General features: G+C 40.5%; 2 protein-coding genes across 4 annotated transcripts; both read left to right on the forward strand.

The window, feature by feature from the left end:
• The first annotated feature begins 19 nt into the window (after positions 1 to 19).
• Positions 20 to 7,217, forward strand: LOC139655146 (major histocompatibility complex class I-related gene protein-like). 3 transcript variants are annotated; one of them, XM_071532465.1, is made up of 9 exons: positions 20 to 139; positions 895 to 1,161; positions 2,696 to 2,974; positions 3,254 to 3,559; positions 4,144 to 4,242; positions 4,524 to 4,541; positions 5,450 to 5,566; positions 6,019 to 6,064; positions 6,387 to 7,217. In XM_071532465.1, the coding sequence occupies exons 1-8, from the start codon at positions 91 to 93 to the stop codon at positions 6,030 to 6,032; spliced, it is 1,149 nt and encodes a 382-aa protein (XP_071388566.1). In that variant the 5' UTR covers positions 20 to 90; the 3' UTR covers positions 6,033 to 6,064; positions 6,387 to 7,217. The 3 variants fall into 3 exon arrangements, with proteins under 3 accessions (XP_071388566.1, XP_071388568.1, XP_071388567.1); XM_071532467.1 differs by lacking the exons at positions 4,524 to 4,541; positions 5,450 to 5,566; XM_071532466.1 differs by lacking the exons at positions 4,144 to 4,242; positions 4,524 to 4,541 and having other exon boundaries at positions 5,462 to 5,566.
• A 2,277-nt stretch (positions 7,218 to 9,494) lies between these two features.
• On the forward strand, positions 9,495 to 20,170 carry LOC139655145 (uncharacterized). Its single transcript, XM_071532464.1, has 10 exons — positions 9,495 to 9,617; positions 10,380 to 10,646; positions 12,838 to 13,035; positions 13,745 to 14,050; positions 15,122 to 15,427; positions 16,413 to 16,715; positions 18,699 to 18,809; positions 19,026 to 19,043; positions 19,251 to 19,296; positions 19,430 to 20,170. The coding sequence occupies exons 1-9, from the start codon at positions 9,503 to 9,505 to the stop codon at positions 19,289 to 19,291; spliced, it is 1,665 nt and encodes a 554-aa protein (XP_071388565.1). The 5' UTR covers positions 9,495 to 9,502; the 3' UTR covers positions 19,292 to 19,296; positions 19,430 to 20,170.
• The last annotated feature ends 4,287 nt before the right edge of the window (positions 20,171 to 24,457 follow it).

Genomic DNA, 24,457 nt, shown 5'->3' on the forward strand with positions numbered 1-24,457 from the left:
GTAACGATCTGCAGACCGGAGGGAAAGTTTCAACCAGCGGAAGATTTGTTCATTACTTTAAACTGTAGTCTACTTCTTTATCAAAACAAGATGAAGGAGTTTATTTTGTTGCTGCTCTTCTGTCATGTTGCATCTCCAGGTAAGATCACATTTAAAATCTTTCCTTTGAACATGAAGTTGTTATAACTGAAATTTGATTTAGTTACTGCGTAGGCTGATGTCACATTAAACTGCAGTATATTCACATCCGGCTTTGTTCAGTTTAGTGTTGGTTAAGCCGTGAATAAGTTTGTTTTAATCTTCCTAATATTGCTAAGTTAAATGGAGAATGGATGTAAATATATGTTTACTATAGCCTGTTGATTCTTTAATAGATTTCATCTGACAATGTGTCCACTTACCAACAGCATATTGAGACTGTTTTGTGATTATAGATATTAATGTCAGCTTTGTCAACTTTCCTTCTATACTGATACTTATGGACATGATGTATTTAATATGATGAAATATTTTAATTAAATAACAGTTGTCAAAATAGCATGATGTGTTGACAATAATGACTCATGAATTCCAGGTCGTAAAATTTTCAGCAAATTGATATATTTGACAGCGTTTTGGAGTGAAATAACCTTAAATTTCTGGCAAATTATAAATCCCTTTTGATTCTGTGTAAATGAATACCAAGCCTTTACAAAATGAATGAAAACTGTCTGTACATTACTCAAGACAATGTTGCTGTATTTATTTATTTTTCCCATAGTCATTAAACAGAAACGTAAATTCTCTGCTGTGCTCAGGGAATTTTCAACCGATCATACATTGTTGTTATAAAGATTTCTTTAAAAAAGTGTAACTCAAAACCTGAGTTCCTTATTTTAACTGTTTGTCCCACAGTGACTCACTCCCTGAAGTATTTCTTCACTGCATCCTCTGGAGTCTCAAACTTCCCAGAGTTTGTGGCTGATGCGTCGGTTGATGAAGTTCAGATGGTTCACTATGACAGCAACATCAAGAAAGTAGAACCCAAACAGGACTGGATGAGCAAACTCATAGCAGATGATCCACAGCACTTGGAGTGGTACACTGCGAGATGTGTGGGCTTCCAGCTGGTCCACAAAGCCGAACTTGAGACTCTGACGCAGCGCTTCAACCAAACTGGAGGTTTGTTTAGGTTTCACTTTATTCTGCTGAAATGTTTTTCATCCTGGTTTGCTGTAAAGTAACAGAGAGATGTAGCTTCCATCATACACACACACACTCTCTCTCTGTCTCTCTCTCTCACTATTTCTCTCTTTCTCTCACACACACACACAAACACACACCCCCTCTCTCTTACGGAAACACACATGTAGCTTCCATCATAAACACACATACACACACACACACACACAGATACGCTGACTGGATGCTAATCTGCTGTACTGATACAGCGTTTCTGTCCATCCCATAATAACCAACAGAGATTATTAACAGTTTATCTCCACTAGATTAGATTAGAATAACTCTACCTGCCCACAGTAAGTTGCTCCATAATAACTCTACAGTAGAAACCTGTTTATCACAACAGTTTCACAACACACAGCTGATAGAATAACATTACTGCCTGGTTTCTCAAACTACGGAGCAGGACTGTAAACTGGACACAGGCTGCTTCTGCTGGGTCCCATATGACAGTTAGCAGTATGTTTTAATAAACCTGCTGACAGGACAAGATGTTAAATTTCTCATCCAGGTCACAGGTTGAAAAAGGTTAATAACCAACTCTACTGTGTCCATCCCATAATAAATATATAGTAGAACTATAGGTTAGATTACATTAACTCTGCTGTGCTGACCACAGTGTGTTGGTCCATCCCATAATAAATCTCCAGCAGTAGAAACACATTAGATGATAATAACTCTGCTGACCACAGTGTGTTGGTCCGTCCCAGTAGGAGGCACCAAGCCAACATCTGCAGGTGGAAATAGTTGTTGGTTGTATGGAATGATTGATGGATGGATGGACCAATCAGGACAGACAGACTGCCTCCCAGTCTCCATAATGGTCCTGCTGGTCTCTGCCTTATTCTGACCAGTTGTAGTAACACACTACTGAACAGACTCACTGTCCTGGCTGACCAGGTCTAGCCTAGTGACTAATCCTAGGCTGAAACTCTCCTTCAGTGGAAGCTTCTAGACCAGCCTCAGGACAGTCTAGTGAGCTTCTGTAGTTTCTCCTAGGAAGAGGATATTGTGGGACGGATCCACTGGCTGCAGGGTTTCAGTGGATGTGATGTTAACTCCAGGACCAGGTCCAGTGTGTGTCTGCTAGTCAGGACTCCACCTCAGTGTGTGTGTGTGTGTGTGTGTGTGCTCCTGCAGCTCACGTGAAGCCACTACCTTCAACAGTGTAGATAAACTGTCTGTTGGTCTCTGTGGTAAAGAGAGGATACTGACTGTGTTAGGATCTCACTCTGTTTTACAGCAGTCTCTGCCTCTCTGTCTCTCTCTGAGCCGTCCACACTGTCCACATTATGTTTGGCTGTGAGCGGCTTCCATCCAGCCAGTAACAGCAGTAGGTGTAGATCCTCTGTTTTGGTGTCTGTGGATCAGTGTGTCTCTGTGGTAAAGATGTGATATCAACCACTGATAGTTGACTGTGCTAGGATCTCACTCTCTCTCTCTCTCTCTCTCTCTCTCTCTCTCTCTCTTTCAGGTGTCCACATTTACCAGAAGATGTATGGCTGTGAATGGGATGATGAGACTGGAGATGTTAATGGTCTTAAGCAGTATGGTTATGATGGAGAAGACTTCATAGTATTGGTTATGAAGACATGGACATGGATCGCTTCAACACCACAAGCTGTCATTACCAAACACAAGTGGGATAATGACAAAGCTAGATTAGCATACTTACAGAACTTCTACACCAAGGAGTGCATTGATCGGCTGAAGAAGTATTTGGACTATGGGAAGAGCACTCTGCAGAGAACAGGTAGAGTTATGAACACAACAACAATGTTTATCTGTCTCTTCTGTTTCTAATGTACAGTAACATTACAGTGAATATGAACCAACATATAGAGACCCACTGTACATGTAACTGTAATGATTTTTGAGTTTACACACATCATTCTGTCTATCTCCCTCTATCCCTGCCCCCTCACTCCCACCTGTTTCTGTCTTTGTCTATTTCTCTCTCTCTCTCCCCACCCCCCTTCCTCTCTCTCTCTCTCTCTCTTTCTCCCCTCTCTCCCTCTCTTTCTCTCTCCAGTTCTTCCGTTGGTGTCTCTCCTCCAGAAGTCTCCCTCCTCTCCAGTCAGCTGCCACGCTACAGGTTTCTACCCTGACAAAGGCATGTTGTTCTGGACTAGAGATGGAGAGGAGGTTCAGGACCTCATGGACCAGGGAGAGAGTTTCCCCAACCACGATGGAACCTTCCAGACGAGCGTTCAGCTGGACGTTTCATCAGTCAAACCTGAAGACTGGGGGAAGTACGAGTGTGTGTTTCAGCTCTCTGGTGTCAAGAAAGACATCGTCACCAAACTGGACCCAGCAGTGATCAAGACCAACAACCCAGGTAAGACTGGGATCAGAGCTGATGGAGGTGGAGAGACACATTTAGTTTAACTGACTTGTAATTAATGTGTTTTCTTTTTGTTGTTCTGTACTGGACCGTTTCTCTGCTTGTTGTGGTTTTGTTGTCATTTTAGTTTCTGTGATCCAGTTCAGTTTTTTTCATTTTTTTTTTTTTTTTATCAGTTTTATATATTCAAATGAACAGATTAAACTTTTAAAACAACTGTATATATGGTATCTATTAAAACATCCAGTCTTTTTACTCATGCAGTGTAATTTCTATGTACTGTATGGTGTTCCCAGATAGCTCCATAGTTTACTCCTCCTTGGGGGTAAATTTGGGCTGAGTCTTGTTTACCATCCCACCATTTAGGAAACCAGACAGACAGTTTTTAACTCCATGAGAATATTGAAGGCAACCAAACATGCCGGTCAGTTCATTAAAACACATTAGGTGTCTCTCTTGTTTGTCTGATTCACATGACCTCCTCTCTATACTTAAAATAGTGGAACAAATAATCTGATCCATCCAATGTTATGTGACAAAGTCTGAATGCTCTGTTTTGGTTCCATGTTCTCCTTCAGGGATCAATATTGCTCTTGTCATTGGAGTCAGTGCAGGACTGCTGCTCCTCCTGGCAATCTGCATCGCTGGAGTCTTCATCTGGAGAAGGAACAATAATGGTGAGGGACAAGGAGTTTTTTTTACTCATCTTGAAGCCATTTGTACTCCACTGTTGGATTTTAGCATACATTCTTGTGCCTGTCTTAATGTTATTGTTCCTTAACTTAATATATAGTTAATGTGTGGTGCTTCTGGTCATGCTGCAATGTCCATAAAATTTAAATATTATCTTAACAGAAACATTTAGTTGACACATATAGTAATAGTAATGCATATATGTAACTTAATTTTCTTAAATCCTAATCTGTCAGAGTAATGTAACCTCTTGTCTGTTTTCCAGGGTTCAGACCTGCTAATAGTAAGTTTTCTTCCTTCAAAAATAAAACTTTTTTTTTTTGGCATGTACTGTAATGTGCAATATATGTTGCTTCCATGGATTGTACTTAAAAGACAAGGCAAAAGGCCAGGCATTAGTAATCAATCACTAATCTCTCATGAACAGTTCTGTTTCTTATAATATTGCTGTTCATTTGAAACAAAAAATAATCCTATTGGCCTCTGAGACATTTCTTGAGCGCACATTTGAAACCTCCTAGACCTTTAATTGTCTTAATATTACTTGGAAACCTATTCCACAAACTTACTGCTGCATATAAAAAAAGTTTCCTTTCCCAGGTTAGTCTTAAATCTGGGAGGAACAAAATCTGTGGAGCTCCCTCTAGTAGAGTAGCTATGAATACATTTTGTTTTTGTTGTTGTGGTTTGTTCATTTTAGTTTCTGTCGTTCAGTTTTCTTTTTTCTCAGTCATATTGATATTGTTTTTGTTTCTTTTGAGGTCAGAAGTTTCCATGAGAAGTTTTTTGTCAGTTTTATATATCCAAATGAACAGATTAAACTTTTAAAAAAAATTGTATATATGGCATCTATTGCAAGTTCCAGCCTATGTTTTCTCATGCAGTGTAGTTTTTATGTACTGCATGGTGTTCCCTGATAGCTCCATAGTTCGTTCCTCCTTCGGGGTAAATTTGGGCTGAGTCTTGTTTACCATACCACCATTTGGGCAACCAGACAGTTTTTGACTCCATGAGAATATTGAAGGCAACCAATCGTGCCGGTCAGTTCACTAAAACACATTAGGTGTCTCTATTGTTTGTCTGATTCACATGACCTCATCTCTATACTTAAAATACTGAAGTGGAACAAAAACATAATCTGATCCATCCAGTGTTATGTGACAAAGTCTGAATGCTCTGTTTTGGTTCCAGGTTCTCCTTCAGGGATCAATACTGCTCTTGTCATTAGAGTTGTAGCAGGACTGCTGCTCCTCCTGGCAATCTGCATCGCTGGAGTCTCAGTCTTCATCTGGAGAATGAACAATAATGGTGAGGGACGAAGAGTTTTTTTTTTTACTTATCATAAAGCCATTTGTACTCCACTGTTGGATTTTAACATACATTCTTGTGCCTGTCTTAATGTTATTGTTCCTTAACTTAATATATAGTTATATAGTTAACAGAAACATTTAGTTGACATATATAGTAATAGTAATGCATATATGTAACTTAATTTTCTCTTTGTTTCCTTTCATGAATCTTAAATCCTAATCTGTCAGAGTAATGTAACCTCTTGTCTGTATTTCAGGTTTCAGACCTGCTAACATTTTGGCATGTACTGTAATGTGTAATATCTGTTGCTTCCATGGTTTGTACTTAAAAGACAAGGCAGACGGCCAGGCATTAGTAATCAAGCACTAATCTCTCATGTACAGTTCTGTTTCTTATAATATTGCTGTTCATTTCAATTTTTAGTTTTTTACTTTGTTGTCTTTTTGTAGTTTTGGAGACTTAATCTGCCGAAGCTGCATCTCCTACCTGATCACAGTGAGTACTTGTGTTTCCCCTTTCCTGTGTTCCTAGTGCTCTCCTGTCTGTGGGTGCACCCCAAGTCTCTTCCCTCACTTGCGTCTTTTCCACGTGAGGAGAGAGGAAACAAGGAAATATGTTTTTAGAGAAATGAGATGTCCTTTCCTCTGAAGCGTCATGTGAAGCGACGTCCGTTTCTGCATGACAAAACGGGTTGTGGATTAAATAAACCTAATTTAGGTTCCCCATGTTCTTGCATTAACGTTATATATCAAAAAGCATAAAATAACAGGCATTTACACTTGTACTGTTTCTCTGCCATCTCGTTCAAATTTGCCAGATGTAGGGGCGGGGAATTGACGTCATGGCGTTCAGCTGAAAGTCTTCCGGGAAAGCTGCTCTCGTGTCTCCTCGCTCATGGCTCCTCAGAGATCCCTCCTCCCTCCTCGGAGCAGAAATAAGAGCTTTGGGACGACCTACAAAATGACGGACCAGAACGACTTCCGGTTCAAGCGAGGATCGAGGATCGAGGATCGAGGAAATATCAAATAAGAGACTTGGGATGCACCCTGTCTCTTTCCCTGTCCATGCTTTGTGTGTGTGTGGGCGTGGTCTCCCTTCCCTGTTCTCCTGGCTCCCAGCTCAGCTCATCCTGCACAACTGAATCCTATCACTCGTCACCGTCTGCTCATCTGCTTCCCTTCAGCCCACACTTGATAAACCCCAGTCTGCCATCCACTCTCCGCCGGATCATACGCTTTGTCATGCCAAGTCCTCAGCCAGACTCCAGTCTTCCTGCCAGGTCTGTCTCCCTCATTGGATCCCCGCTATCTGGAACCTGCTCAGCCTGACTCTCTGCACTTTCCCTGTCCTGCCTTGGCCCAGCTTCACGACTCACCTGCTCCAGGTTTACCACTTCCAGCCACGTTAATAAACTGTCCTTGTATTTACTCTCTGCCTCCTGTCTGTGTGTTCTGCATTTGGGTTCAGCCTAGATTCGTGACAGTATGATCGGGCCTGACATGAACCCAGCAGACACATCCCCTCCCTCTGCAACTGGGTTAGAGACCATGACCCTGTTTGCATACATTGCCCGGCAAGCAGCCTTGTCAGCTAGCCAGCAGCCTAGCTACCAGCCCAAGCCCCAGCAGCAGCCGAGGTACCAGCCCAAGTCCCAGTCTGCTAGTTTTGGTCCTGCTAGCCACCAGCCTGTCTCCCGGTTTGCTAGCCTCCAGCCTGCTAGCCACCAGCCTGAGCCTAAAACCTGCCTCTCCTGACCCGGCATTCCCGGAACCCCTGGTTTCTACCTCGGATCATCTGGGGAGCCGCCCTGACGCCCAGCGGTCGCCCTTTGAGGGGACTCGCCTTTCCTTCTTCCCGGGGAACCATGGAGGCACCAAGGTCCCCGTGGCTCCCGACGCCACTGACTCTCTGAGCAGTCCAGCGTCACAGAGTCTCCGCTGCCCAACGCCACGACTGAGGTCCAGTCAGTTCCTGTCACTGCGCTGCGGCAATCTCCTGTTCCTGTTCCTGTTGGGCCACGGCAATCTCTTGTTCCTGTCGGGCCGCGGCAATCTCCTGTTCCTGTTCCTGTTGGGCTGCGGCAATCTCCTGTTCCTGAGCTGCAAAAGCCTTCTGTTCCTGTACTGCAGAAGCCTTCTGTTCCTGAGTTGCAAACTTCAGTTCCTGTTCTGCTGCAGTTTCCTGGGGCTGTGTGTTAGCAAATCCCTGTTTCCCTGCCTTCACCGGCTCGCCTGCCAGGCTCCCAGTTGACACAGCCTGCTCTTCAGCCAGATCCCCAGTCGTCGGCCGCATCTGCCGACGCCCTGCCATTCCGCGTCGGCCGCCTCAGACAGCCGTCTCCAGCCACCGGACTCCAGTCCTGCGCTCCAGCCTCCAGTTTCCGATCCTGCACTCTAGCCGCCGGACTCCGGTCCTGCACTCCAGCCTCCAGTGTCCGGTCCTGCACTCCAGTCTCTGTCCTCCGATCGTGTACTCCAGTCTCCGGCCTCCAGTAGTGCTTTCCAGTCTCTGGCTTCCGGTCCGGCACTCCTGCCGCCAGACTCCGGTCCTGTACTCCTGTCACTGGAAGCTGATCTCGCAGCCTGCCCCCGACCCGCAGCCTAATCTTCTGGTGTCAGCTGCATTCCCTGCCCTCCAGCTGCGTCGTCGACCTGAGCGGTCCCGCCTTCGATAAGAAGAGGACGGTGAACTCCAATAAATTACAGCGGCATCAAGATAATTGCAGCAGTTGTTTCTAATTTGCAACAAAGTGCACATTAACAAAACTTGTTTTATTGTGAATATTGAGATTCAAGTCATGGAATCTGTCAGAAAGTTGTGGGACAAAGCAAATTGGACAAATTTGCGTTTATTTACTCAGCAAAGAAAAATATTCAGTTCATAATACTCAGTTCATTTTCTGCATTTGTGCTTCACTGTATTGTTGCTACTATTAAATGCAGGTTGTTTTTTTTCTTAACTGAGTGCCAGTCAGAACTGGCAGCAGCATCACTGTACAGGTAAATCCTCCTCTGTAGGAGTAACAACATCAGCAGAGTACTGATGCTGCTGTACAGCTGTTTCTGTAGAGCTTTTGTGGAGAGGGATTACTACAGCAGCTACCAGAGACCAAACACATGATGAGAGAACAAACAGAGAGGACACTTCCTTTACCATGCTGACAGACACAGCATTTTGGTTTGTCAGTTCATGAACAATATCTTGTGTGTGTGTGTAGGGGGAGATTATGAAGTAGGTTAAGGAGTATGGTTCCCCTTGTTCAACTATACATTGTTGAATGAATAAAATGTTTCTGAAAACCTAATTAAGAGCAGTTCCACTGCTTATTTCTCTGCAAAAACCGAGGTTCACCTTGGTGCGAGGAATGTCCGAACCACGTTGGAGGCTTCAAAGACGGAACAAGTCTTCAGTGGGATGAAGAGGCATCAGAGTTGCTTTTTGCAGTCATCTGTTATTTCAGAAACTTGGCTGGGTGGTTTCAGTTGATGGGAGGGGCAGGAAATTCATGATGGTTTTATTGGTTGTAATTTTTATGTAGGGCAAGTCACCACTAAAGAAGACACCACCACTGCAAATTTTCAGTTTTTCCATTAAGTAAAAGTAATATTTGATATGAAAACAGCCTAAAGAAGAGCTACCTACAATCTTTGTCATTTCTTGGCATTAATTGTCAAATAAGATATGATAGATCGAGCTAAAAACAAATTCAGTGTGACTGAGAGACAAAAAATCTGTGAAATCTGTCGTGTGTGAAGTAATGCATTGTCTTCTCTCCCTAGCCTATAGTTTCACTTTCAAATAACAACCGCAGCGCTTCAATTCTGCCTAGTATGATGTAACAATCTTTTCTGAATTTCTATTGGCTGGAATTGGAAGAAGAAGGATGCAGCCCCTGAATTGAGACACACTGTAACTGTCTGCGGACCTGAGGGGATGTTTCAACCAGCGGAAGATTTATTCATTACTTTAAACTGTAGTCTACTTATTTATCAAAACAAGATGAAGGAGTTTATTTTGTTGCTGCTCTTCTGTCATGTTGCATCTCCAGGTAAGATCACATTTAAAATCTTTCCTTTGAACATGAAGTTGTTATAACTGAAATTTGATTTAGTTCCTGTGTAGGCTGATGTCACATTAAGCTGCAGTATATTCACATCCGGCTTTGTTGAGTTTAGTGTTGGTTAAGCCGTGAATAAGTTTGTTTTAACCTTCCTAATATTGCTAAGTTAAAAGGAGAATGGATGTAAATATATGTATTATCTACTACAGCCTGATTCTCACATCATTCATATTTCATCTGACAATGTGTCCACTTACCAACATCATATTTAGACTATTTTGTTATTATAGATATTAATTTCAGCTTTGTCAACTTTCCTTCTATACTGATACTTATTGACATGATGTATTTAATATGATTAAATATTTTAATTAAATAACAGTTGTCAAAATAGCATGATGTGTTGACAATAATGACTCATGAATTCCAGGTCGTAAAATTTTCCAAAAATGTATATGTTTGACAGTGTTTTGGAGTGAAATAACCTTCAATTTCTGGCAAATTATAAATCCCTTTTGATTCAGTGTTAATGAATACCAAGCCTTTACAAAATGAATGAAAACTGTCTGTACATTACTCAAGACACTGTTGCTTTATTTATATATTTGTCCCATAGTCATCAAACAGAAATGTAAATTCTCTGCTGTGCTTAGGGAATTTTCAACCAATCATACATTGTTGTTATAAAGATTTATTTTAAAAAATGTAAATGAAAACCTGAGTTTCTTACGTTAACTGTTTGTCCCACAGTGACTCACTCCCTGAAGTATTTCTTCACTGCATCCTCTGGAGTCCCAAACTTCCCAGAGTTTGTGTCTGTTGGGTTGGTTGATGAAGTTCAGATCAGTCACTGTGACAGCAACACCAAGAGAGCAGAACCCAAACAGGACTGGATGAACAAAGTCATAGCAGATGATCCACAGTACTGGGAGACACAAACTGGGATCTGTGTGGGTGACCAGCAGTTCCTCAAAGCCGAACTTGAGACTGTGAAGCAGCGCTTCAGCCAAACTGGAGGTTTGTTTATGTTTCACTTTATTCTGCTGAAATGTATTTCTTCCTGGTTTGTTTAAAAGTCACAGAGAGATGTAGCTTCCATCATACACACACACACACACACACACACACACACACACAGATACGCCGACTGGATGCTAGTCTGCTGTACTGCTACAGTGTTTCTGTCCATCCCATAATAACCAACAGAGACTTTTAACAGTTTATCTTCACTAGATTAGATTAAAATAATTTATAATATAAAAAACGCTAATAATAACGCTACTGAACTGCCCACAGTGAGTCGCTCCATAATAACTCTACTGTAGAAACCTGTTTATCACAACAGTTTCACAACACACAGCTGATAGAATAACATTACTGCCTGGTTTCTCAAACTACGGAGCAGGCCTGTAAACTGGACACAGGGTGCTTCTGCTGGGTCCCATATGACAGTTAGCAGTATGTTTTAATAAACCTGCTGACAGGACAAGATGTAAAATTTCTCATCCAGGTCACAGGGTTAACACCCAACTCTACTGTGTCCATCCCATAATAAATATATAGTAGAACTACAGATTAGATTACATTAACTCTACTGTACTGACCACAGTGTGTTGGTCCATCCCATAATAAATCTCCAGCAGTAGAAACACATCAGATGATAATAACTCTACTGACCACAGTGTGTTGGTCCATCCCATAATAAATCTCCAGCAGTAGAAACACATTAGATGATAATAACTCTACTGAACACAATGTGTTGGTCCATCCCATAATAAATCTCCGGCACTAGAAACACATTAGATGATAATAACTCTGCTGACCATAGTGTGTTGGTCCGTCCCAGTCGGCGGCACCAAGCCAACATCTGCAGGTGGAAATAGTTGTTGGTTGTATGGAATGATTGATGGATGGATGGACCAATCAGGACAGACAGACTGCCTCCCAGTCTCCATAATGGTCCTGCTGGTCTCTGCCTTATTCTGACCAGTTGTAGTAACACACTACTGAACAGACTCACTGTCCTGGCCAGAGCTGGTCCTGACCTCCCCCCCAGGGAGGTCAAAACAAAATTCTGCTAAGGGGCCCTCCTACCTGACCCATGAGCAATGTAAACCATTTGCCACAGTCACACCTGACACCCCAGTGCTCCCACTACAACCCTCCTATGCACGTGCATATCAACGCATGTTCACGCGCGACGCAGTTATTTTTTCTGAGCTGCAGTCCATAAACACCGCTGCCCGTTGGCGTTTATCAAACGTAATAAAACATAAGAGATGCACTGCCCAGCCAGGTTAGCAAGACAGACTAGAGAGAGATGCACTGCAAGCTAGCACATCAACTTAACATTACTGTTATTTGCCGACATCAAACTTGGAGAGGAGAGAACACAAGTTTACCTGATTGCTGTTCCCGCAATTCACTCTCATGAGGTTTTTTTTTCCTCTTTTCGTGACCAGAAGGATAGTTCTGCTTCATCCTCTCATCGAAGTTGTAAACATTGACACACGCTTTGACACGAGGGGGAGGCGAGGCCGTTGCGTAATTTGCGGGGCCCTATGCAACTTGCGTAGTGAGTGTATAGGACCGCCCGGCTCTGGTCTTGGCTGACCAGGTCTAGCCTAGTGACTAATCCTAGGCTGAAACTCTCCTTCAGTGGAAGCTTCTAGACCAGCCTCAGGACAGTCTAGTGAGCTTCTGTAGTTTCTCCTAGGAAGAGGATATTGTGGGACTGATCCACTGGCTGCAGGGTTTCAGTGGATGTGATGTTAACTCCAGGACCAGGTTCAATGTGTGTCTGCTAGTCAGGACTCCACCTCAGTGTGTGTGTGTGTGTGTGTGTGTGTGTGTGTGTGTGTGTGTGTGTTCCTTCAGCTCACATGAAGCCCCTACCTTCAACAGTGTAGATAAACTGTCTGTTGGTCTCTGTGGTAAAGAGAGGATACTGACTGTGTTAGGATCTCACTCTGTTTTACAGCAGTCTCTGCCTCTCTGTCTCTCTCTGAGCCGTCCACACTGTCCACATTATGTTTGGCTGTGAGCGGCTTCCATCCAGCCAGTAACAGCAGTAGGTGTAGATCCTCTGTTTTGGTGTCTGTGGATCAGTGTGTCTCTGTGGTAAAGATGTGATATCAACCACTGATAGTTGACTGTGCTAGGATCTCACTCTGGTTTACTTCAGTCCCTGTCTCTGTCTCTCTCTCAGGTGTCCACACCTACCAGAGGATGTTTGGCTGTGCATGGGATGATGAGACTGGAGATGTTAATGGTTTTGATCAGTTTGGTTATGATGGAGAAGACTTCATAGCATTTGACCTGAGGACACTGACATGGATCGCTCCGGTACCACAGGCTGTCATCACCAAACACAAGTGGGATAATGACAAAGCTAGATTAGCATACAGTAAGAACTATTTGTCCCACGTTTGCATTCCACAAACTTACTGCTGATATATAAAAGTTTCCTTTCCCAGGTTAGGCTTAAATCTGGGAGGAACAAAATCTGTGGAGCTCCCTCTAGTAGAGTAGCTATGAATACATTTTGTTTTTGTTGTACTGGACCGTTTCTCTCTCCTTGTTGTGGTTTTCTTGTCATTTTAGTTTTCTGTCATCCAGTTCAGTTTGGTTTTTGTCAGTCATATTGATATTTTTTTTGTTTCTTTTGAGATCAGAAGTTTCCATGAGAAGTTTTTGTCAGTTTTATATATCCAAATGAACAGATTAAATTAAACTTTTGAAAAGATTGTATATATGGTATCTATTGCAAGTTCAAGCCTATGTTTTCTCATGCAGTGTAGCTTCATGGACACAACAATGTTCATCTGCGTGTTCTGTTTCTAATGTACAGAAACATTACAGTGAATATGAACCAACATATAGAGACCCACTGTACATATAACTGTAATGTTTTAATGTTTTTTGAGTTGACACAAATCTTTTTGTCTTTCTGTCCCCCCTCTCTCTCCCTCCCCCCTCTCTCTTTTTCTTTTTTCTCTCTCTCCCTCTCTACCTTTCTTTCCTCTCTCTCTCTCTCTCTCTCTCTCTCTATCCCCCTCTCTCTCCCTCTCTCTCTCCCTCCATCCTTCTCTCTCTCTCTCTCTCTCTCTCTCCAGTTCTTCCCTCGGTGTCTCTCCTCCAGAAGTCTCCCTCCTCTCCAGTCAGCTGCCACGCTACAGGTTTCTACCCTGACAGAGGCATGTTGTTCTGGAGGAGAGATGGAGAGGAGCTTCAGGACCTCATGGACCAGGGAGAGATCCTCCCCAACCACGATGGAACCTTCCAGATGAGCGTTCAGCTGAACGTTTCATCAGTCAAACCTGAAGACTGGGGGAAGTACGAGTGTGTGTTCCAGCTCTCTGGTGTCAAGGAGGACATCGTCACCAAACTGGACCCACCAGTGATCAAGACCAACAACCGGGGTAAGACTGGGATCAGAGGTGATGGAGGAGGAGAGACACATTTAGTTTACTTCTGACACCTGACTTGCAGTGCATGAATGAATTCATTTATTTGACAATTTCATAAAATTACAGCCCTGCAAAGAAAAAGACACTCAAACACTGAGTGCCGTTCTTGTTCAACATCAATTATATGTAAATACAGCAATACATTCATTTTAAAAATACAACAAATACCGATTATCAAACAAAAACTAATCCTATTGGCCTGTGAGCCATTTCTTGAGCGCACATTTGAAACCTCCTAGACCTTTAATTGTCTCAATGTTACTTGGCAATCTATTCCACAAACTTACTGCTGATATAAAAAAAGTTTCCTTTCCCAGGTTAGTCTTAAATCTGGGAGGAACAAAATCTGTGGAGCTCCCTCTAGTAGAGTAGCTATGAATACATTTTTTTGTTGTTGTACTGGACCATTTCTCTCCTTGTTGTGGTTTTCTTGTCATTTTAGTTTCTGTCATCCAGTTCAGTTTGGTTTTTGTCAGTCATATTCATATTTTTTTTGTTTCTTTTGAGATCAGAAGTTTCTATGAGAAGTTTTTGTCAGTTTTATATATCCAAATGAACAGATTAAATAAAACTTTTGAAAAGATTGTATATATGGTATCTATTGCAAGTTCCAGCCTATGTTTTCTCATGCAGTGTAGTTTCATGGACACAACAATGTTCATCTTCCTGTTCTGTTTCTAATGTACAGAAACATTACAGTGAATATGAACCAACATATAGAGACCCACTGTACATTTAACTGTAATGATTTAATGTTTTTTGAGTTTACAGAAATCTTTTTGTCTTTCTGTCCCCCCCTCTCTCTCCCTCCCCCCTCTTTTTCTTTTTTCTCTCTCTCCCTCTCTACCTTTCTTTACCTCTCTCTCTCTCCCTCTCTCTCTCCCTCCATCCTTCTCTCTCTCTCTCTCTCTCTCTCTCTCTCTCTCTCTCTCTCTCTCTCTCTCTCTCTCTCTCTCTCTCTCTCTCTCTCTCTCTCTCTCTCTCTCTCTCTCTCTCTCTCTCTCTCTCTCTCTCTCTCTCCAGTGCTTCCCTCTGTGTCTCTCCTTCAGAAGTCTCCCTCATCTCCAATCAGTTGCCACGCTACAGGTTTCTACCCTGCCAGAGGCATGTTGTTCTGGAGGAGAGATGGAGAGGAGCTTCAGGACCACATGGACCAGGGAGAGATCCTCCCCAACCAAGATGGAACCTTCCAGATGAGCGTTCAGCTGAGCGTTTCATCAGTCAAACCTGAAGACTGGGGGAAGTACGAGTGTGTGTTTCAGCTCTCTGGTGTCAAGGAGGACATCGTCACCAAACTGGACCGAGCAGAGATCAAGACCAACAACCGGGGTAAGACTGGGATCAGAGGTGATGGAGGAGGAGAGACACATTTAGTTTACTTCTGACACCTGACTTGCAGTGCATGAATGAATTCATTTATTTGACAATTTCATAAAATTACAGCCCTGCAAAGAAAAAGACACTCAAACACTGAGTGCCGTTCTTGTTCAACATCAATTATATGTAAATACAGCAATACATATATTTTAAAAATACAACAAATACCGATTATCAATCAAAAAATAATCCTATTGGCCTGTGAGCCATTTCTTGAGCGCACATTTGAAACCTCCTAGACCTTTAATTGTCTCAATGTTACTTGGCAGTCTATTCCACAAATTTACTGCTGATATAAAAAAAAGTTTCCTTTCCCAGGTTAGTCTTAAATCTGGGAGGAACAAAATCTGTGGAGCTCCCTCTAGTAGAGTAGCTATGAATACATTTTTTTTTTTTTGTTGTACTGGACCATTTCTCTCCTTGTTGTGATTTTCTTGTCATTTTAGTTTCTGTCATCCAGTTCAGTTTGGTTTTTGTCAGTCATATTCATATTTTTTTTGTTTCTTTTGAGATCAGAAGTTTCCATGAGAAGTTTTTGTCAGTTTTATATATCCAAATGAACAGATTAAATTAAACTTTTGAAAAGATTGTATATATGGTATCTATTGCAAGTTCCAGCCTATGTTTTCTCATGCAGTGTAGTTTCATGGACACAACAATGTTCATCCGCCTGTTCTGTTTCTAATGTACAGAAACATTACAGTGAATATGAACCAACATATAGAGACCCACTGTACATATAACTGTAATGTTTTAATGTTTTTTGAGTTTACACAAATCTTTTTGTCTTTCTGTCCCCCCCCTCTCTCCCTCCCCCTCTCTTTTTCTTTTTTCTCTCTCCCTCTCTCTCCTCTCTCTTACCTCTCTCTCTCTCTCTCTCTCTCCCTCTCTCTCTCCCTCCATCCTTCTCTCTCTCTCGCTCTCTCTCTCCCTCTAGTTCTTCCCTCTGTGTCTGTCCTCCAGAAGTCTCCCTCCTCTCCAGTCAGCTGCCACGCTACAGGTTTCTACCCTGACAGAGGCATGTTGTTCTGGAGGAGAGATGGAGAGGAGCTTCAGGACCTCATGGACAAGGGAGAGATCCTCCCCAACCACGATGGAACCTTCCAGATGAGCGTTCAGCTGAACGTTTCATCAGTCAAACCTGAAGACTGGGGGAAGTACGAGTGTGTGTTTCAGCTCTCTGGTGTCAAGGAGGACATCGTCACCAAACTGGACCGAGCAGAGATCAAGACCAACCGGGGTAAAAGCTTGGATATGCTTCTTCAGAACTGCTTCTGAGAACCGCCCAAAAACAAACTTCTGAAAGCCCTGAACCTTCATGGTTTTTCAGAGGGGTGGGTGGGGTAGTAAACAGGAACTAGTCATAGGTCAGAGGTGAATGCATGTGCTTCTTGTTGTCTGTTCAAAGAAATGGCAGCAGGCTTGTTTACCATGTCACAGGTTTATTTTTGGCGCTCCGCCACAATATCAGCACAAGCCACAAAATCAAAAGTTGGTCAGTATATAGAAATTGATCTGAAGCGATCTGTACCGCTGCACGTCACGTTATGCTCTCTGTCGCACCAGAGACTGATCCCACCAGTGCTCACACAGCTGCTGCTTGTAAACTTATCACACACACACATACTTAATTTCCCATTTGGCAGATGCTTTTAACCAAAGCAACGTACATATGAGATTTCTATGATCATTCAATAATTTCTATAATAACGGCACCTATAGTGTTTCTATAATCAATCAGTCATTTCTATAATAATTGCCAAAAAAAAGCCAAAGCACAGCCATTATGCACTGGCACCGCCATATATTTTGAGCCATAATGGCCTGATTGATCAAACCAGTAGTCCTGATTTATGATCTGATGTGCATTATTCTTATTCCCACATTACTGTAAGATATGGTGACAATATGGAAACCTATTTACTACTACTATACTATTACTATTTTACTCTTACTAGAAATCACACTTGCAGAAAAAGGATGTTAATGCACACATCTATAAATATTTAACTCTGTTGAGACCTAATAGGCTACTATGGTGCGCTTAAGGCTCAAAATAAAATGTTGCACAAATTCCCTCTTTCATGTTATCCTGCTCTTTTAGCTATATCACTCACCTCAACTGACTCAGAAAGTGTACATACGCTTGCTTGGAGGTAGGCACATTCTCATGGCATTCTCCTAATCTCTCTCTCTCTCTCTCTCTCTCTCTCTGTGTGTGTGTCTCATATATGACATATATGGACATATGGATAGAATTCTTTGGGGAAACAATAAGACTTGTATGATGGGGTTTGCACTTGTTTTGTTTTCAATTGTTTTTCATTTTCATACCTCCTTGTGTAAAATATCACCAGGCATTCCAAAAATATCCCCCTCTCACAAATCGCACCCTGCCGCCGCATATAGCATTTCTAATATCATTCAGTCATTTCCTATAATGACTGCGCCTACAGTGTTTCTATAAAAACTCAGTCCTCACTCCTGTAGTAACTGCTATAGTGTTTTTCTCCTGGACCGCTGTAAGACAAAATTATCGGTGGAAACACTAGATAAACACCCCAGCCTGCTGTCTCCCCCCAGGAGGTGAAAGCTTGGTCTACACAGCAGCTTACCGTTAGTTGTTTAGTGGAGAAGCTACAGGCAGAAATTTGCGGCTCCCTCCAGTCCCAGCCCCCTTCACACCTCTTTACATCTGGCCTCCCTCGCTGCAGAGGGGGGCGGCATGTTCACACGTTTCTGTTTTTGGAGAGTCACATTTCCGAACTGCATCGCATCGTTTCTCTCCTTGTTGTGGTTTTGTTGTCATTTTAGTTTCTGTCATCCAGTTCAGTTTGGTTTTTGTCAGTCATATTGATACTGTTTTTTTGCTTCTTTTGAGATCATACGTTTCCATGAGAAGTTTTTGTCAGTGTTATATATCCAAATGAACAGGTTAAATTAAACTTTTGTAAAGATTTTATATATGGTATCTGTTGCAAGTTCCAGCCTATGTTTCTATGCACTGTATGGTGTTCCAATCAGACTTTTAACTCCATGAGAATATTGAAGGCAACCAAACGTGCCGGTCGGTTCACTAAAACACATTAGGTGTCTCTCTTTGTCTGTTTGTCTGATTCACATGACATGACTCCATACTTAAAATATTAAATGGAAAAAACAGACATAATCTGATCCATCCAGTGTTATGTGACAAAGTCTGAATGCTCTGTTTTGGTTCCAGGTTCTCCTTCAGGGATCAATACTGCTCTTGTCATTGGAGTCATTGCAGGACTGCTGCTCCTCCTGGCAATCTGCATCGCTGGAGTCTTCATCTGGAGAAGGAACAATAATGGTGAGGGACAAAGAGTTTTTTACTCCACTAGCATAGGATTTAACATACATGCTTGTGACAGTCTTAGTGTTATTGTTCCATAACTTCATATATATTTTATGTGTGGTGCTTCTTACAATGCATGCATACATGTAACATAGTCTTGTGTTTCCTTTCATTAATCTTTATTTCTAATCTGTCATTGAGTAATAATGTAACCTCTTGTCTGTATTTCAGGGTTCAGAACTGCTAACAGTAAGTTTTTCCTTTGATTGTTTGTTTTTGGCATCTGCTGTACTGTAATGTGTGATATTTGGATCTGTCGCTTGCATTGTTTGTACTTAAAAGACAAAAGGACCAGGTATTAGTAATCAATAACTAATCTCTCATGTCAAGATCTGTTTCTTACTTTATTACTGTTCATTTCAAATTAAATTATTTTACTTTGTCGTCTTTTTCTAGCTGCGGAGACTTTGTCCATTGAAGTTGTATCTCCTAACTGATCACAGTGAGTACTTCATCATGTAAACTACTCTGTGCAGATGTGCAGAACTGCTGTACTGGCAAAATACTCACAGATAAGTAAGCAGGTGTTCTATTGTAGCATTTCACCTTGTCTGTCTGTTAATCTGTTTTGACAGGCGACCAGTGGAAATAAGAAGAGGATGGTGAACTCCAATAAGTTACTGAGGCATCAAGATAAATTGCAGCATTTGTTTCTAATTTGCAACAAAAGTGCACATAACAAAACTTGTTTCATTGAATATTGAGATTTAAAGTCATAGGATCTGTCAGAAAGTTGTGGGACAAATCAAATTCAAATTTGCATTGATTTACTCACCAAAGATGAATATTTCTGGTTGCTTCTTCTTGGTTCATTTTTCTGCATTTGTGCTTCACCCCTGCCTCCATACTGTATTGTTGCTACTATTAAATGCTGGTTGTTTTTTCTTAACTGAGTGCCAGTCAGAACTGGCAGCAGCATCTCTGTACAGGTAAATCCTCCTCTGTAGGAGTAACAACATCAGCAGAGTACTGATGCTGCTGTACAGCTGTTTCTGCAGAGCTTTTGTGGAGAGGGATTACTACAGCAGCTACCAGAGACCAAACACATGATGAGAGAACAAACAGAGAGGACACTTCCTTTACCATGCTGACAGACAGCATTTTGATTTGTGAATTCATCATCAATATTTTGTGTGTTTGTGTGTGTGTGTGAATGAATTAACTTTATTTTGGTTGTTCACATTAAAAAAAAACTGTACATTTCTCGAGATTAAAATTATTATAACCAAAAAAGGGTTGGGCAGAAGCAATGCTTTTTTTTAGCCCACCCTGTACATTACATCAAACAACTCAACACACTTTCAAACAATTTTTTTTTTTTTTTTTTCCCCATTATGCTCACATTCCTCCATAACAATATGTAAATTATATTCTTTATTCAATTAAACAAATTCATTACTTATATTAATGAAACACATAAATTATTCAATTAGTCTCACAATTAATATTTATTAATAATTTCCCATTTTAAAGATTTTTTAAATTTTGACAGAGTACTTATTAACTTGAATTGATCACTGAGATCATTCCATAGTTTTACCCCGACAACTGAAACACATCTTTGTTTGACATTGGTTCTTATTTTACTTGTTTCAAACCGAAGCAAACCTCTTAAACTATAATGCCCTCTTCTTAATTTGAAGAGGGATTGAATGCTCATGGGGAGGCTCCTATTCACAACTTGAAACAGAATTTCCATCAATTTTACCCTAACTATATCCATAAATTTTAATTGTTTGGATTTTATAAAAAGCAGACTGGTCGATTCTCGGTATCCAGCGTTATTTATTATTCTTATCGCCCTTTTTTGTAATTTAACTATTGGGTCTAGATATGTTTTGCAAGCATTTCCCCAAATTTCCGAGCAATATGATAAGTACAGCATCACAAGAGAGGAGTACAATATATGCAGACACTTTGTTTTCAAAAAAGTTTTAGTTTTATAGAGTATACCAATGGTTTTTGATAATTTACTCTTGATGTACTGTATATGTGGTTTCCAGCAAATCTGGTGATCTATTATTACCCCTAAAAACTTAGTTTCATGAACTCGTTCTATTTCAGTTCCATTCAAACACAATGTTACATTAGAATTTTTCTCACAGGATCCAAAAATCATAAATTTTCTTTTCTTTTCATTTAAAAATAACTTATTAAGGTCAACCAATTTTTTAAATGATTCAATTCCATTTCTACATTCAAGATTAACTGATTTAGGTCCTGTCCTGAGCAGAATAATTTTGTATCATCTGCAAAAATAACCATCTTCAATAGTTTAGATACGTTACAAATATCATTCAAAATAAAGGATAAATAATTTTGGTCCCAAAACAGAACCTTGGGGGATGCCACAAGATACATTTTTTGAAGTGATACGGTGCCATTAATTTGTACATACTGAAATCTGTTATTTAAGTAGCTTTGTAACCAACTATTGACCACACCCCTTATCCCATAGTATTGACACTTCTGTAAAAGTAAAGAATGATTAATAGTGTCGAACGCTTTTCGCAGATCAATAAATATCCCAGTAGCACTTTCTTTGTTGTCAACAGCTGTTGTTATGCTCTCCATAAAATCCATCACTGCTAAAGATGTAGACCTATTGCTACGAAACCCATACTGTTGATCATTTAATATACTGTATTTTTCTAGAAAGTTGTCCAGTTGTTTAACAAACAGTTTTTCTAGTATTTTGGAAAATTGATCTAATAATGAGACGGGCCTGTAGTTTGTTACCAGCTGCTTATCTCCATTCTTGTAGATTGGAAGTACTTTAGCCAGCTTCATTTTCTCCGGAAATGTTCCTGTTATGAAAGATCTATTGCAGATGTAAGTCAAAGGCTTAACTATACATTGAATCACTTGTTTGATCAGTGACATGTCAATATTGTTACAATCTGTTGACCTCTTATTCTTACATTTCCTGACCACTTCTAGAACATCACTCTCACACACAGCCCCAAGGAACATTGAATTTTGATTAGTAGTTATATCTACATTTGTCACTGCCACCTGGTTTTGTTGTAATTCTTTTGCTAGATTAGAACCCACACTAACAAAAAAATTGTTAAATTCATTTGCAATGTCTTGTACGTTCTCAGCTCTTAAACTATCATTTTTAACAATATATGTTGGTAACGTTTGAAAGTTGTGTTGGTCAATCACCTCTTTAATTACATTCCTAGTGGCTTTAATATTAGTTTTATGTTTTTCCAGCAATATACTGTAATAATTCTGCTTTTGCTCTCTAATAATGGTTGTCAATCTATTTCTATATTGTTTATACTTATATTCCTTTTCCTTTGTTCGATGTTTTATAAAATCTTTGTATAACTGGTCTTTCTTTTTACAAGCTTTTTCCAGACCTTTTGTTATCCACAAATTCTGCCTACTTTTAGGTTTTACTTTAATTTTCCTCACTTGACAGTAATAATCATACAGTGACATAAATATATCAAGAAATGCATTATAGGAATCATTTGTATCTTCAACATAAACCTCTTTCCAATCATGATTATCAAGTTCAGCTTTAAAGGCCTTGATTGTTTCTAGTGTTCTCACTCTCTGTAACTTATAATCACATACTTTATTCATCTTCAACTTATGCTCAAACACTGCAAAAACAGGCAAATGATCACTTATGTCTTGTCAGTAGCAATCCACTTTTAACCGTCTTCTCAGTTATATTAACAAAAATATTGTCAATTAGCGTAGCGCTATCCTTAGTTATTCTACTGAGTTTTGATATTAAAGGATATAGTCCCAAACTGAACATACTGTTGATAAAGTCTGTTGTTTTTAAATGCTCACATGATTTCAACAAATCAATATTGAAGTCCCCACATACCAAAAGACCCTTGCTATTATGCTTGGAATATAACTCTGAGATTATCCTATTAAACTCATCAATGCATGATCCAGGAGTTCTATAGATGCAGCTAATTAATATATTTTTTGCTTGTTCATTTCTGATTTCAACAGTAACACATTCCATCAAGGCATCCACAGACATTGTCATTTCTTGAATAATCTTGCATTTTAAACCCCTTTTCACAAACAGGGCAACTCCGCCCCCCCTTCTGTTGACCCTGTTTTCATGAAATAAATCATAACCTTCTAATTCAATGTCCTTTGTGTCATTACCTAACCAGGTCTCTGAAACTGCTACAACACTAAATTTAAATTGGTGTAAATAATCTTTGATTTTGGCAAAGTTTCTATAGAGACTCCTACTGTTGAAATGGATCATAGAAAAATGTTCATCTGTTGCTGTGATGTCATCTTCAGAGTAATATCCACAGTCCAAATTAAGCTTCTCAGATAGGTATCCATCAGGATCAATGTCTTTTTCTAACTCATAAGGCTTATAATCATAAGACTCAAAAGCCTTAAAGTCTGTAAGATCTTCTATTTTTCTAGTTTTTCTTTTAGTTTACTTCCTTTTCTTTTCATGAGTCATTTTCACCACATCAAGTAGTAATGTCATTTAAATTGCTCCAAGTCTTTCATTTCTCTTATTGTAATTACTTTGGCTTGCTCTGGTGTTCCGTTTAGTTTGATCATTACTTTACAGTTCCTTGTCCATGTATCCTGAATCCTCTTGTTTCCTCAAAAACCTTGCCTCACGTGCAATTTCTGCATTTTTTCTTGTGAGGTGTTCATTTACATAGACACCTGTACCCTTGAGCTTCTTTGTTAACTTTAACAGCTCCACTTTGTGTTTGCGGTTTATAAATCTTAGAAGGATCTTTGGGATGTTGCTCCGTTTCTGAGGAATAGTGTGACAGGCTGATATGTTTCTGCTGTCGAGTGAGATGTCTTTACTGTGAAAGAAGTTAATGACTTGTTGTTCCAGTGTATGTAGTTCACCTTATGGTGCATCTTCGCCCTCCTTCTCCCCTGCTGCAGCCCTGGCATAGGTGCGGTGGGTTGTCACCAGGCCGGTAATCACCAAATCATCCATTCTTGTATATTGCTCCAGATTATCCACTCTTTTTTGTAGTTCTTCAATCTTCATGTCCTTTTCCCGGATAACTTCTCTCAGTTGCCGCACTTCCTCAATTAACTTAAACAGGTCTTTTTGTTTAACTACAGCACTTAGCTCTCCTGTCAGGACGTTTAATGACTTTTTCACTTCTTCCATATCCTCTGCCATCTTCTTTGCCATCTTTCTGTATTCTTTGGTCAAGTTATGTTGCTGAGTAATCCGACTTTGTTGGTTTCAAAGCACATGTCACATAAGTGACTCCTAGATTCACCATTTGCCAAAAATTATCCCCAGATTGGCGACAACACTTCACCCTAACTAGCAAATGCTTAGTTAAAGGCTTGGATGGCAGCTTCTCTAGGAGATTTTTAGTGGATTGTCAGAGCTGAGCAACCCAGCTTGTCACAACAGCAGCCATCTTGATGTCAGGTTTTCCAGCAATTACCTCATCAGATCACTCATCTTTGACAGTGAACTATACAAGAATGTACTTGACTTGGCTTGAGCGTCATATACCATATCGGATCAGATTTTACACAGAATATGACTGATTTGGCAAGCATATGCAAAATATTCTGCGTTTTTCTGCGTTTGTGTGTGTGTGTAGGGGGAG

The sequence above is a fragment of the Centroberyx affinis genome, unplaced genomic scaffold (genome assembly GCF_046629955.1).
Source record: "Centroberyx affinis isolate AG114_WGS23_722 - 3 ecotype Tasmania unplaced genomic scaffold, CSIRO-AGI_Caff_v1 ptg002192l_1, whole genome shotgun sequence".
Classification (NCBI taxonomy): domain Eukaryota; kingdom Metazoa; phylum Chordata; class Actinopteri; order Beryciformes; family Berycidae; genus Centroberyx; species Centroberyx affinis.

Coding starts and splice junctions, on each gene's coding strand:
- LOC139655146 (XM_071532465.1), top strand. CDS start 91: ATGAAGGAGTTTATTTTGTTGCTGCTCTTCTGTCATGTTGCATCTCCA. Junction 140..894: donor CTGTCATGTTGCATCTCCAG/GTAAGATCACAT, acceptor TTTGTCCCACAG/TGACTCACTCCCTGAAGTAT. Junction 1,162..2,695: donor GCGCTTCAACCAAACTGGAG/GTTTGTTTAGGT, acceptor TCTCTCTTTCAG/GTGTCCACATTTACCAGAAG.
- LOC139655145 (XM_071532464.1), top strand. CDS start 9,503: ATGTTTCAACCAGCGGAAGATTTATTCATTACTTTAAACTGTAGTCTA. Junction 14,051..15,121: donor GATCAAGACCAACAACCGGG/GTAAGACTGGGA, acceptor CTCTCTCTCCAG/TGCTTCCCTCTGTGTCTCTC. Junction 16,716..18,698: donor AGAGATCAAGACCAACCGGG/GTAAAAGCTTGG, acceptor TTTTGGTTCCAG/GTTCTCCTTCAGGGATCAAT.